At 34.7% G+C, this 14,925-nt stretch overlaps 1 protein-coding gene across 2 annotated transcripts in view; it reads right to left on the bottom strand.

The window, feature by feature from the left end:
- LOC112047908 (synaptic vesicle glycoprotein 2C) overlaps positions 1-11,677 on the bottom strand; it is a 29,584-nt gene extending 17,907 nt beyond the window's left edge. The window contains exons 1-2 of one of the 2 annotated variants that reach the window (XM_024085202.2): positions 11,052-11,677; positions 5,667-5,754 (exon numbers count right to left, since the gene is read on the bottom strand). In XM_024085202.2, the coding sequence (XP_023940970.1) occupies positions 5,667-5,754; positions 11,052-11,219 (256 nt within the window). In that variant the 5' untranslated portion in view covers positions 11,220-11,677. Of the gene's footprint in view, positions 1-5,666; positions 5,755-7,289; positions 7,311-11,051 lie in introns of those variants that run through there. The other variant, XM_024085204.2, reaches the window with a different exon arrangement.
- Positions 11,678-14,925: the final 3,248 nt, after the last annotated feature.

The following is a 14,925-nucleotide window of genomic DNA, read 5'->3' as shown; positions in this document are numbered from 1 at the left end:
CAAAATCACTGCAAAACGTGATCAGAGTTTAACTGCTCCGTTGATCAATTTTGTGTAAGTAAGTCTGTCTGTCTCTTACCTTTTCACGGCTAAACGCCTGAACCGATCAAATCGAATTTGGGTATTATGATAAATAGGACCTTGAAGCAGAACATAGGCTACTTTTTATCCCGAAAATAAAAAGTGAAGGGAGTAAAATAGGGGTTGAAAGTTTTGCTATCGCTAACGCTATCGATAGTGCCAAAACAATTCAATTGATGATTTTCACTCAGAGTAGTTTAATTCGGTGATAGATTATATTGACGGAATTATAGCCTTGACGGAATTATAGCCTTAACGAAATTATAGCCTTGACGGAATTATAGCCTTGACGGAATAATATTGATTTGGAGCATGCTGTAGTTATCTTCCATTTGAAATACGACGGTGTCCTCATTATAATTAATTAACTTTAATAGCTTAAATCAGATAACCTAATAAATCAAATTGTTGTCTCCTTGTAAAATTATTATCTAATCGTCTGTCTGTACGTTGTCCGCTCCATATCAAATGCTACACGGATTGTGATAAAACTTATACACCTGAATTCATAAGTTTAAACTAGCAATCACACTTCACACTAATATTATAGTGTGAAAGTGTGTAAGTATGTTTGTTCCTCTTTTACGCTGCGGCTACTGAAGCGATTTGACTGAAATTTGGAATGGAAATAGATTTTACTCTGGATTAATACATAGGCTTCTTTTCATCCCGGAAAAATCCATGGTTCCCGCGGGATTTGTGAAAAACTGAATTCCACGCGGACGAAGTTACGGGTGTCGGCTTGTCATAAATATATCATCCAACAACGTTCCTAATAAGAACTGCCAAAATAAGGCATGCCCTTCCGGCGTCTGTGTCTCCTGACACGTATAATTCACGTATAATTCAGAGTGAATAGGCATCTTCTAGGCAAGCTCGCTTTATCTTGGACCTCATCATTGCTTTCCATCAGGCTTGATTGTGGTCAAGCGTAAGCCTAAAAACAAAATCAGCCAACATATTGGGATATTGAAGTCAATTGACCCAGTTAAACTTTACAATTTCGTTGAGTGGTAGGTACAATAATATCTACATAGTTTTCGTAGCATACATTGAATGTCAAATGAATTTCGTTCTCTTAAAGCGTCCGAGTTATTTAATAGCCTAGCTAATTTGATGTTAATTTTTGTTCTGATAGACTTTTAATGTATAATTAATAAATTCAGTTTCTTATTTTCATTGACTAAAGATATTCCGAAAAATGTAAGCATTTTGTCGCTTCTCTGCTACCTTTTGAATGATCCAGTTACAAATATTGTAATGAAATGATACTAGGAGTTTTAATATTTTTATAATTGACTGGAGTAATTCTAGATAAGTGTACTTAATTCTAGTATAGTGGTGATAAACAAATAAACAAATCTTGGCTGAGTTTGTTGTGGGCTCTTGTCGGACCAAGGCGCATTTGGAACCCGCGTTACTTTAATTTTAAAAAGTAGTAGTAGAAAACAACATGATATAACTTGACGTTTCAAAAGAGTTGTAAGATTGAAATAAATGAATTTTCAAAACATACGAAGCCGTTAATGCCGTTAATGCAAGGAATTAGACGTGAAACTATTTGCGGTTATCTTCTTTTTCAAACTTATTTTTTTTTTGAGTTAATAATATTATAGGACTCTAAAGGTGATTACAAAATTAAGATAACTAATGTCAAACAAAAGTTATGATTCACAACACTTGTCAGGACAACTTAATTAACAAATCAAACTGTAACCAAAATAAGACCCTAGAATGGCAGAGAATGACCTTGAGTGGAGTCACGCACTTGTGAACGATGTATGTAGGGTTAAAGGCGCCTTTTACTGATATCAAACACTCCCCTTTTCCACTCAAGTCACTCTCCCCGCCTATTCCAAGTAACACATAAAGAATTACACAACAAGAGATGTGGACGGCTCGAACGCTACAAGCACACTGAAGCCGACACGAGATCGAGCGACGTCATATCCGTCACAGACTATTTCCAACACTAAACGGCGATAACAATAATCAGCCTGTATTAGTAAACTCAACAATCAAAATTAACCGACCGAGGTGTGGGTACAAATTGTACCTCTTCCAAATACGCCCGCGTCTTGGAATGCATTAGATATTCAAAAGCTAACTTAAATAATGTCTATTATAAAATATTATATTTTATTATATTATATTTTAGATATATGTCAATATTTTTTCGAAGCTACATTTTTATCTATACTTCTATACTAATATTATAAAGAGGAAAACTTTGTATGTATGTTTGTTTGTTTGTAATGAATAGGCTCAAAAACTACTCGACCTATTTTTAATATTCTTTCACTTTCATTCGAAAGCTACATTATTCACAAGTAACATAGGCTAAATTTGATTTTGGAAATAAATAGGGTTCCGTAAGATATTTGGGTTTTACGGACACAAGGTGTAAAAAATCAAACAGAAATGTTACTCATTTTGCGTACGCTGCCTCAACTATAAAAGATAGAACCATAAAATGTTCCAATTACTAGTTAATTAATTAAGGTAGGGATAGAGGTAGAGGTAGGTTAGGGGTAGCGTTAGGGGTAGCGTAGGGATAGGGCAGGGTAGTTGAATGTTTACATCGAGTTTTACGCGGACGAAGTCGCGGGTGTCCGCTAGTTAACTATAAAATAGGAACACGTGTACGCAATGAAATGCTAATAACTAATCTTCTACCAGGAAAATATACGACTATACCTACTTATAAAACGGTACAGACAAATATTTTATTACAAAAAAAGGAACACAAAACTGGTATGGATATAGCTCCACAAATCATTTTACTTGCATGACAAATACCTAAATAAATGCGTCTTTCTGTGAATTCAATGGCTTCTGCGTTTTAGAAATATAATATTCCGATAATTCTTTTGGCTTGTTTACCAATATTATATTAAATTGTTTCTGAGTTATTTTTTATGAGGTAGAGAAGTCTTCAAAACTATTTTCTTTAAAGAAGACAGAAGTTTTATAATTATCATTGAGATAATCTGATAATGTTTTGTTTGATAAAAAAAGTTATTTTTCATTTTATAAGAAAGAGTTTTCGAAATCACCCTTAGCAAATTAAATGGGGGTAAATGAATAGTCAGATTTTCAAAGTCCGATCTAAAGACTCGAACCCTGGGTCTTGATATTCGAAGCCACATATGATAACTACGGGACCGACGAGACGAATTCATAGATATCGATTCTAAATCTTAAATGTCTGGACATTAGTTAAATAACAAGGTCCTAATTTGTAAAATGGGGAACATAATTTCCTTTAATCGTAATGAAATAATTATGAATATTTTTATTTCCTAGGAAACGTTTATTTCATAATTGTTTAGCCATTATTAAAGTTACTAGCATTACCTAGATCACAAAGAATAAAGTAAAGCTATACTGTTTATTTTGCATAAAGGCAAACTTCCACTGCAACGCTCGTTGTTGCTATAGATATAATATAAAGTACAACGCTACTTATCTAAAATCAGAACTATTTTTACCTTGTAGCATAAGATATACATTAAGTTAACATATTCTTTATGTTCATGTACTTGTAAAGTTTAAACGCATGTATTTTCAGAACTTTTCAGTGATTTTTTACATCTTTCCCTATATAAGCAAAATAATTGAAGAAAAGATCTAACCAATCATCTCCTTAGAAATTGACATAACTTAGAACCCACAAAGTAAGTCACCGCGGTTCTGTCCACGTGTTCCTATGATCAATGCGATCTTACGCTTACGCCTTAAATCTTTTTAATGACTTGATTTGAATAACTTAGTTAGTGTTCAGAGACAGGTTAATGTCAATGGAAGTACATTGCTCTATCAAATATATATTTTAACTAATACTCACATAATTTTGTTGTTATACTTAATTTTACTTATTTTCTTACATTTTTACGTAATTTATAGACTGTCAAACAAGATCTTTGCATTAATACAAATTGAGATTTATGCCATTTCAGACTAAATTATACGGATCCAAATCCGCATTAATCCAAATCCGCAATAAATATAATCCGCATTTTCAAAATTTATTTTTAACTTCGATATTTAGCTAAATATAGAAGTTAAAAATAAATTTTGAAAATGCTTTATTTACTTCATTTCATAGTCAATTAATAATATAAAACATTATGGGTTTAAAAAGGGAAAGAAAGCTTACACCGATTTTTACGCAAACGAAGTCGCGGGCGTCAGTTAGTTTGTAATTTGAAACAAAGTAAGAGTAACATTACTTTTATCAAGGAGTACTTAGAACGCAACAATGGTATAACGCCTTAACAATAATTTTCAATAAAACTCATTACTTCCATTAATTACCCAATTAGTAATTATTTTTTTATTGCTAGATTTTTAATTGAAGGATAATCTGAAGAATCAATACGGTGACAAAATATGGCCTCTATCCGTGCTTGACATAATAATTGCTGTAATTAAATGTATTTTCCTGACTTTGGAATTTTCATCACTTTTACTTTGTTTCCAAATAAATCCTGAACATAATTTCTATAAATAAAACCGTATACGTAAATACAAACATAATAAGGTAAATAATTTAAAAACGTTAATTTGTAAACTATTCCAGTGCACACACACAAAACAACAACTCACTAGTGATCGAAACCAATTAAGCCGAAGGAATTTAAATGTACTTACGTATATGTTTGTGTCTTGTAATTATTACAAGAACTGACAAGGAAAAAATTATGTCAATTTAGCAGTCAATAATAATAAAAAAATAATGATTTGTTAATGCGACAAAAAATTAACTTCGATATAGATTTGTTAACAAGGTGCCCATTGTTTTGCGCGTTGCATGTCTATTGCATTTTAAATTATGATTCTCAGACTTTAACAGCCTCGTTGGTCCAGTACTTAGCCTTTGGCTTTGGATCATGAGGACCTGGGTTCGAGTCCTGGGCCGGGCTATGAAATAGTGAGCTTAGAAATTTTCAGTAAAAATTCTCGCCGGAGTTGGTGTTCATCGTCTTGAGCACAGCAGAAAGCGTTCGCTGCTCCGTTTTTCTGTACTTTCCACTGTTTTGTTACGGGGTCTTTCAACCACGTACTAAAACAAACTGGTAGTGCGGTACAGGGTCAAAAGACCCCACACTGCAGCGAACGTGTTAAGCAGTCGGTGTCGGTCGTTTCATTAACATCTGATAGTGATCGTTAAAGATGTTGTCACCCTACGTCCACCTTATGCACGCCATTGACAATCAATTATTCTCACGTTTCTGCAGCACCCACAACTATAACTGATCGTGTATTGGTGGTGTATTGGCGTGGATGACAGCTCGACTTATGAAACGTCTTCGCTGCCGTTTGCGCTGCAGAAACGTGAGAATAATTGACCGTGAATGGCTGACTTTAACCCCCAATGGAGCGTGGTAAACCTTCGCTAGAGACGCTTAGCAGACCGAACACTTCAGGCCCAACACGTCAGGTACAGAAAAAGAATTATGACGAAAAATCCTTTTTTTTTAATTTCTTTTAGTAATTTCAGCGTGTATAAAATGAAGAAGGTCTATTCTAGGGTACTTAGGGATCTCGTTGTATGATTGTATGAGTTATAACGTGTCACTTACCTGTCAACATCATGGCCTCGTCAAGCGTGGCGATGGAAGAGTCGCTTTTCGCATTCTTCTCCAATTTGCCGTTCGCCGTCATGATTGCCTGAGGTAAATTAAAAAATATATGAATATGAAGAAATAACTCGAAATACTGACATGCTTCAAGGTTGAGCATGGTTTGTATACGCAAAAAAAACTGACTGACGCCAAAAGTAGGTAAAATCAATCTTCATAGAATTCTTGTTTATCTATCAGCTGAATGGATTTAGATGAAGTTTAGAAATGTGATAGATTGCATTCTTAAACTAGAAATACATAGGAAGACATAGGACACTTCTTAATTTTATCTCAGAAAAGCTCACAAGGGATCTTGAAAAAATTAAATAAGTACTAACGAATGAAAAAAAACGTTATAAATTTTACGACTAGATATTTACTATTATTAATTATGAGTAAAGCCACAAGCCTGAAGCTTTCAGGCTTCCCCCAAACTTAGCTTAATCTTATTGCAAAAACCACGCGAAAATCGGTCCTTTTATTTATGAGTGATGAACCTACCTTTGCACATATAACAAATCAAATTTATAAAAAAAGAAAAATATTTCTACGTAGTAGTAATATTAGTACTTTTGATATTATGCATTTTTCGAAAAAGATCCGCTTAAAAAAAATAAAGCTAAAAGCTGCGGAAGTTCTAAAGAAAATATTATCTCCTGCCTTCCGAATAATATTTTAATTTGCCGGACGATTGCAGTCTCTACTTTCATTAGTTAATCTCTAGAACTCTGTTTTAGAAAAAAGTCCAAGCCTATTTTAAAAGTATTTCAATTTAAATCTTCGTTCCTCTATTGACATGGTAATTAAAAAAATATATACCGAACAAAAAGTTTCGTTTGTCCAGAAATAAGCGTCTAGCCACGCGCAGCCCATAACATCGCTGAGACACAGAGCTGAGATAAGAAATTATTGTGATCTATGTTTGTTTCAACTCTTTCGGACAAAGCGAAATCTTGCTTGTTTTCCTAACTACTTAAAAAGTATTTGTTTTATTTAGTAATTCCACTTCACTAATTTTAAATTAATTATTTCGCTAATTTCACATTAATTATGGAAAATAGTAATAGAATCAGCACAGTAGAAATATTCTTAATTCCTACTAAGTAATAGGTTAGGTAACCTAAATGTGAATCCTTTTTTCTTATAAATATAAATAAAAAAACACCTTTAATTCGGGAAAATAGGTAGGTATGTACTGTTTCCATGGGATGGAAAAATAATTGAATTGAACAAATCGGTCAGTTACTTTATAAATCGAAACAGGTAAGATAAATTGAAATTTGTAATTCGGTCAAACAATCTCCGGAAAATCATAAAATTCAATTGGAAAAGTACCTCATCTTACCAAAATAAATTTCTAGCACCTATCTTTACCACCATCTGTGTCACATACCAAAGCTATAATTATTAGTTATTGTAAGCACTCATTCGCACGAAAGTTTTTTTAACGGACGTTAAAAAAGTCTCGTGCAAATATGCCCTGCTATCCTGAGATTGAGATATTGGGTAGAGATGCCTATGTGTAAATATAAAAATAATGACCGTCATTAAAAAGAAAATAATAATTAAAGATTTTCTTACAACACAACTTCCTGTTTAGTACGAATCACTTTAACCTCACTACACTAAACCTCGGTTTAATTCTAACCACTATTTAAATGATACAACAGAAATATCAACCGCCGTTAACGACAGAACCACTAACAATGTGGACACATTTTAACCGCCAGATAGTTTTATCTCGTAAATCATAACAAATTAACCATGATAATCCCATCATAAAACCCGTGAACATTTAATAAGTCTATTATCTAATGACACGACGAAAATATGATAATTACTTGAGCATTAACTTGATGCCGGTACAGAGGTACTTTAAGATTTACTACATAAGTCATTATTTACTTTTCTGACAAAATACCTCGTTGGTCCAATGGTTAGCGCCTGGCTTTAGATTATAAGGTCCTGAGTTTGTGAATTATTTCGGCCTATGAAATTAAAAGTCCGGACAAGGTCTAGAGGCGCTCTGCTTTTCTGCTGTTAAGCAGAAACAACAATTCAATGCTGTGTCTGAGTCTAAAAGATATTTTTATAAAAGAATATTTCCTATATCTTTTAAAATATGACCAATATTCCCACTTCAGGCTCAAAGTCATTCAAGCGATGGAGCGAGTTATGCTTGGAGTTTCTCTGCGTGATCAAATCCAATAGAGAATTAAGGAGATCTACAACAAAGTCACTGACATAGCTTAGCGAGTCGCGAAATTGAAGTGGCAAAGGTAAGCCACATAGTTTCAAGAGTTGCTGGACGTTGGGGTCCCAAGCTATGGTAAACCCGCACGGGAGCGCTGTGTTGGTCGACTCCCCACTGAGGACATTAAGCGGGTTGCAGGCAGCCGCTGGATACTGGCGGTTTGAGACCATTGTGTTTTGCAGTCCATGCAAGAGGCCTATGTCCAGCTGTCATCATCTGATAATGATGATGATGATGACAAAAGTCCAATGGGCAGGGATCGAACTAATGAGCTCTCGGTGTAAGTTCGTTTAATTTACCGTTGAGATATATTGAGCCGTGACATGGCATTGTCCTTGACATTGGAGAGGCTCATAAGCTGCAGCCCGTCTTAGATGATACGGTCACGTAGCACGACGTCCGCAGAGCTACGTGGGTAACAGATGTCTGAAGATCGCAGTCCCTGGCGCTAAAGATGGCCGCTCTAAAAAGCGCTGGCTGGTCATCGTACACGTGGGCTTGAGAGCCAACAAACTCAAGAAGTCGGATGCCCAAGATCGGGCAAAGTGGGCGAGATTATGTCGGAAAGCGGACTCCACATAGTGAGACCACGCTAGGCAGAAGTAGATACATTGAGCCTCTGATTACAGGCTTCACCCAGTACACCTCAGGTTAATAGCCAGGGCAGCACTTTATAGAACATGTTCTTTGGATGTCCATCAATATAACAATTACATACATCGCCAACATTTGGGTCGGAGCATCAAGATGTAGGCCGTTCGCAAATTGTAATCCGGAAATTTCCGTTGAACTGTGATAAAACGATCACTATCACGCCTTGTATCAACATTATGCCACCGAGTCATAATATACTTAACCGAGATAAACAAAATTCATCAAAATAATATGGACCTGCGATAGTCAGACTTACCTCATTCTTTGATTATTTTCAATATACCTAAATAAATTTAAAATTTGTCTGAGATTTTAAGATACTTAGCTGTATTTTTTCAACTGTTTATAGTAATTATTTACACGATACCAAAACAAACGAGCTTTTACAAAAAATGTTTCTGTTTGTCCAGCCAAATTTATGGAACGACTCACCCCATTTTAATGGGATTTTCACTGGAAGATAGTGATAAGATAGACTAATTTCATCCCCAAAAAATCCATGGTTCCCATAATGGTAAAAACTTAATTTCACATGACGAGTGTATTATATAATCAGAGACCTCATTTTAGGAAAGCTTCAAGTTTGTTAGTCTATGCTCCTTCCTAACTACCGCAGCCAATTATGGAATATGAGAAATCATATCCCCAATCACTTTGCTTCGTGGAAACGCTTCGAAAAACATCTGTAACGATTTTTTAAAGAGTCATCCCTCACTCCTCATGATATTCTGTAGAAAATATCAAAAAAGTTACTTTTTGTACTTAATTACTTGGATAAGTTGAGGCCTTAAAACCTTCAACGTAGTGGCATGGACTGATAAACTTTCAACCTTTCTATAGTCTGGCAAGTTCGTTGATCTCATGATATGCGGGCGACGGGGGGAAAGACTGCGCGGGTGTGAAATCTTGCGCGCGAGGAAGTGAGGTGCATCAGTCGTAGGTTTTTCATTCATCGCTACACGTCCCCCAGCTCGCGCAGACCATCGGGAGTGTTACGAACGAAGTTGCCAAGCTATAAAATAAATACATTTGTAACGTAGGTAAGTCTGGCTCTCATAGGCTCTCGGTCTAATAGAAGTGTATCGACATCAGTAACTCTTGATAATGTAGTTGTTATGACACTTTTGTGTAATCGTCATGTTATCTTAATATTCGTCAATCATAATACAGTTAAATAATAATCGATGTAGATGTTTTTGTACATTTCTTTCATCAGCTTCATCCTCATCATCATTCATTATAAGGACTTAAAAAGAAATTCAAAACCGACGGCTCGCGGTTACCCGCGTTTTTCCCCCTATAAAACATAGCAAGCAAGACTTACAAATAAACTTTTTTTTTATTATCTTTTAAAGAGCTTAGTCACTAAAGATGAACAGGTATGTAGCTCTCGTATGCTACTTAAGATAAAACATTCATTAACTAAATCATAAGACTAATTAATAGTACATACGTTTATCCAAATTAGCTTTTACTATTTTGTACAAAAATCTTGCGTTTTTGCTGGCAAAGCTTCCTAATACAACATTATCACAGCAAATTTTTTAAACCGCTTCAGAAACGTTTCAGTAAATAAACTTTCTTAAGGTAAACGAAAACTTATAGTTACGAGAGTTCCAAACACGCCTAGGTTTAAGAAGAACCCACAAAAAGCTATTAGGATGGGGATATAAACCTTAGATCCACCCCACTCTGTGGTTTCTCAGAGTGACCAAGGAGATTGATAGCTGAGTTATAATCAGTGTTTAGCCCTTTGCTATATTATCTTACCTTATTCTACGAGTAATGGCGGATTGATATTTATTTTGCACTAGCGGATGCCCGCGACTACGTTTGCATTACTGTTTTTTTGCAAACCTTATGGGAACCATGGATATTCCATCCGAGATGAAAAGTAGCAAGTAGTGAATTGAATAATCCACATCGCTTTGGCCGTTAAAAGGTAATTTCGCATTTATTTATTAAGTATACCTACATTTAAACGAAAATATTTTAATGTCAAATAAAAAAACCGTTTTCTCTTTATTTTTAACCGACTTCCAAAATGGAGGAGGTTCTACGTTCGGCTGTTTGTATGTTTTTTTTTATGTATGTCCAGCGATAATTCCGTCATTTATGGACCGATTTCGAAAATTCTTTTTTTGTTTTAAAGGGTTTCATTCCAGGGTAGTCCCATTTTTTTCATGTCAGGATCTGATGATGGCATCCTGAAGAAATTGAGGGGATCTTTCGAAAATTGCAAAGACGGCTAGTGAGTTTGTTAGTGTTTTCATAAGGTATTTTGAAACATCACTGGCTTGGCACCGCCTTCAAACTGATCAGAAGGTAGCACATAGTTAATTTTCGAGTTGGAAGTCGGTTGAATTTTTTTATTATTTTTTTTTAAATACACTACTACACTATTACACTTTTATAAGACAACAGAATATACCAACCTTTTCTATGGTCCCATACGATTTCACTAAAACACGTAGGTCCGACTTTTCGTCAACAGATGGCGGTGGGCGCAACACAAATCTGAGGATATATTTGACGGCCCTCCGGAAGGACCCGCGAGCGCGAGAGCTGGCCGAGACTGACCGGCATCTTGTAACACCATTCATTATATTACACGCACTGGCTATCGCAAAAAAGAGACACAAAAACAAGTCCACAAACAGAATCGACTTCAGTTCATATACACATACAATTACACATTTTAATGCACTTTTTTAATCTATTACAACAAGTCAATAATTAAAAAAAATTTAAAACTGCCCTAACCTGCTCGCACCTAAATTTTGTATCGCGTTTAATAAATAATGTTTTTCTAATTGTACGTTCTTTTATTTTGGCCATGATGTATCATTTTGAAATCCTCTTGATGAGCTCTTGAATTTGACACCCATATAGAGATATTCGAATTTTTTTTTTTTTTACCTTGAGTCTATAGCGTCTTACAGTCGTCTTGTTGTTTTTTTTTTAATTTCACCTAACTAAGAACACTTGGGTTATTAAGACAAATCTAACGATATCTTAATTACGTAAATTATTTCACGGGTGAGTATAAGAAATAGCTCTACTACTAAAACTTGTAATAATTGTCATCATGCTTTCTTAAAAACTCGGTATTTTATAGATGATTTGTCAATTACAGTAACCTAACATAAACTACAAAACTATTTCATAATATGAGTAGTAATTGTGGGCCATATTAATAACCTGTTCAAAATAGAGATTATACTTCAATTAGATTAGAAATGTCATTTGTAATTTACTAGCACACTTTTATTGTGCACCAATTGAAACAATATTAAAATACACTTAAATATGAAAACCGATTAACGAACAATCGAACTTCATCATAATTATCATAATAGGAAAATGCTGATAATTATAGAATGGACTTATCCAGTTTACGATGAACGTTTGTTTCGTTAAAAAAAACAATATTCCCAACGATATTTTATGCTAGAAATAGGGCACTAGCGCATTAAAACTAAGTGGAACAAATGTGCATAAGTAATTGTTTTAATTTTACATCATAGTAAACAATAAAAGTTATTTAAACAAATAATACCTAAATATTGTCTACAATTTCCAGTTGTCTGTTCAGGAAATGTTAAAAGAGACGAAAATCTTAGCATTCCATGGATTCACCGTGCAGATGCCGGGTCCATCGCGTGGTAGAGAGAAAATCACCAGACAAAGTCCAGGACTTGTGACTACTGGACTTGTGACTATGGGTTAATATATACATAAATATATAATGTAAGTAAACACAAATTGTGGATGTGTGAGCTCAGTGGAGTAGCTAAATTCGGATCACTTTTTGCAGTGATTTTGTAGGCATGCAACTTACGAGTATCTATAGTATAAAATAACCATTGAATATTCTACTTAACATGGCTTTATGTTGAAAAAACTACATCTAAATCGGTCCATTTACCTACGAAGCTTTAGACAGTTAAATGTTAAACATAGAACACCCCTTTTTGGGTCCCTAAGTTCGTTGGATAAAATATTTTACTCGTTACTTTGTAGTTTCTTTTTGTAACAGCAATACCAAAATTTGTGCTTATTCGCTAATCTCTGAAATGACCAATCGGGTCCTAAAAATATATATGATAGGTATTCAGAGTGAAATGGAACAAATGGAAAAGCTGTTAAAACTCTGTTCTTTAAAATTCGCTGGGAAACAAATGCCGACAAAGTCTAGGGCGTCTGTAAGTAACCCCTAAAAAGCAACTTAGCAACTTTATCATAGTTTATAGACTAGCTGACGCCGCGCGGTTACACCCGCGTGGTTCTCGTTCCCGTAGGAATACGGAGATAATATATAGCCTATAGTTATAGCCTTCCTCGATCAAAGGGCTATCTAACACTAATAGAATTTTTAAAATCAGACCAGTAATTCCTGAGATTAGCGCGTTCAATCAAACAAACAAACTCTTCAGCTTTATAATATTAGTATAGATGATCTGAATTCCGACTTTTTTAATTTGCTCAAAAATTATAGTTTTATCACAGGTTTTTAGAAACTGAAATTGATAAATTCACATCAGGTGTGCGCGTATCGCATGCACTCTCTCACAATCGCGACTAAAGTAGAATTTATATAATTAATTTAAATTAATTAATGTGTTTGGCAAATTGCATTTCTGGCGCCAGCAATTAGCGTAGCAAGAATGGACATCTTCTATTAGGCAAACACATTCCGCTTTGAGCTACATCTACACTTACTTCTTGTCTATCCAATTAATTATTATTATAAAAACAAAAAAAAACCCCGACTGCTTAAGCGTAATGAACAGAAAAGAGAAAAACGAGCATCACAGTATCAATATGATTATATTCTAACTAAATTCTTTATGAAAACTTAAACAAACTTTAACAAAAAAATTTTATACCCCATAGTTGTTGAATAACTCCTAGTCCTATTAGCAAAACACTAAGATACCAATGATATTAAATACTGTTAGATGTGTTACTGGCGCGTGAAAAATGAGGCGCTGAAAAGAGGAAATTTATACACAACTCAACGTTAGTTGTGGTCAACATTGAACGTTATTTAAACAAGTAATACCTACCTAAATATTGTCTACAATGTCGAGTTGTGTGTGTAGGAAGTGTAAAAACTATATATACATAAATATATAATGGAATTAAAGACAAAATTGTTGTAGCCTACTATTCGGATCACTTTTTGCGATTATTTTGTAGGGACGTAACCGATCTACGAGTATAATATAAAATTATTACTTTAGGATACCCCGAAATGTCGGGACTACTGAATTACAAAATTTCAGAATAAGTTATTTATATACCTAGATAAGCATGATATTATTTTGGTCTATATCCATAGGTACTAATATTAGACTTGTGGCGTTGTAGGGGGTAATCTCAGGATGTACTAAACCAATTTTAATAAAAATTAATTTACCACTAGAAAGCCACATTATTTGTGTGTTATAGGCTATATTTTATCCCCGTAATTTCACGAGAAGAGGAAATACTCGAAGAGTCGATTAGTTTTTTTGAATACATCTAGTTGTCTTTGTTCTTTGTTCTATATGTGATCACTAGCATAGATTTATTCTTTGGTCGAAATCTGAATTATATGGTTTATTATCTTTGGGTCTAAATATAAGCAATTAATTTTTTAACCAAGTCACTTTCGTATGAATTTACTCGTATATCACCACGTTCACATAAATCACAAGTCACAGTTCACACACATCTTTTGTCACTGACATGTGATATTGTGGGGTTGGCAGGCGTTAGATTAAGGGGTCAAAGTTGGGAGCTGATGCGGTCATTACTACGGCTATAATCTATCATAATGAGCTGATGTAAGAGTGTGTGATAAAACCAGGAGCGTAGCTACCGCCGTATCAATGATACGGGCCCCCCGGACTATAGGGGCCCCGGGCCCCTTACATGTGAAAGCTAGAATTAGTAAAATGTTATCTTCAATCTTACTAAATCTGGTGCTTTTCGGAAAAAAAAACAAAAAACTGCCTATAGAGTTTCACTTCAGAAATTACAAAGTCAAAACAAGCAATCTTTTTTCCCTTTTAAGAAGAAATCTTTACCCTTCGTATTTTTTTTATTGGGCCAAGGTACGCTACGAGACTGGATAAAAACATCAATCTAAGTTACACTAGCGGACGCCACATTGGATTAAAAGTAGCATAAATGTTGCCTCCTCTATTTCCCAGTGAAAGTCCAATCAAAATCCGTTCAGCCGCTCCACCTATTAGCCCGGACAAATACAGACAGACGAAAATTTTAAATAACTTTTCACACCAGCACGGCTATTCTCTAACG

Source organism: Bicyclus anynana, chromosome 10, assembly GCF_947172395.1.
Source record: "Bicyclus anynana chromosome 10, ilBicAnyn1.1, whole genome shotgun sequence".
Lineage (NCBI taxonomy): Eukaryota > Metazoa > Arthropoda > Insecta > Lepidoptera > Nymphalidae > Bicyclus > Bicyclus anynana.
The sequence above is the reverse complement of the archived record's forward strand: the minus strand, read 5'-3'. Positions and strand labels throughout refer to the sequence as shown.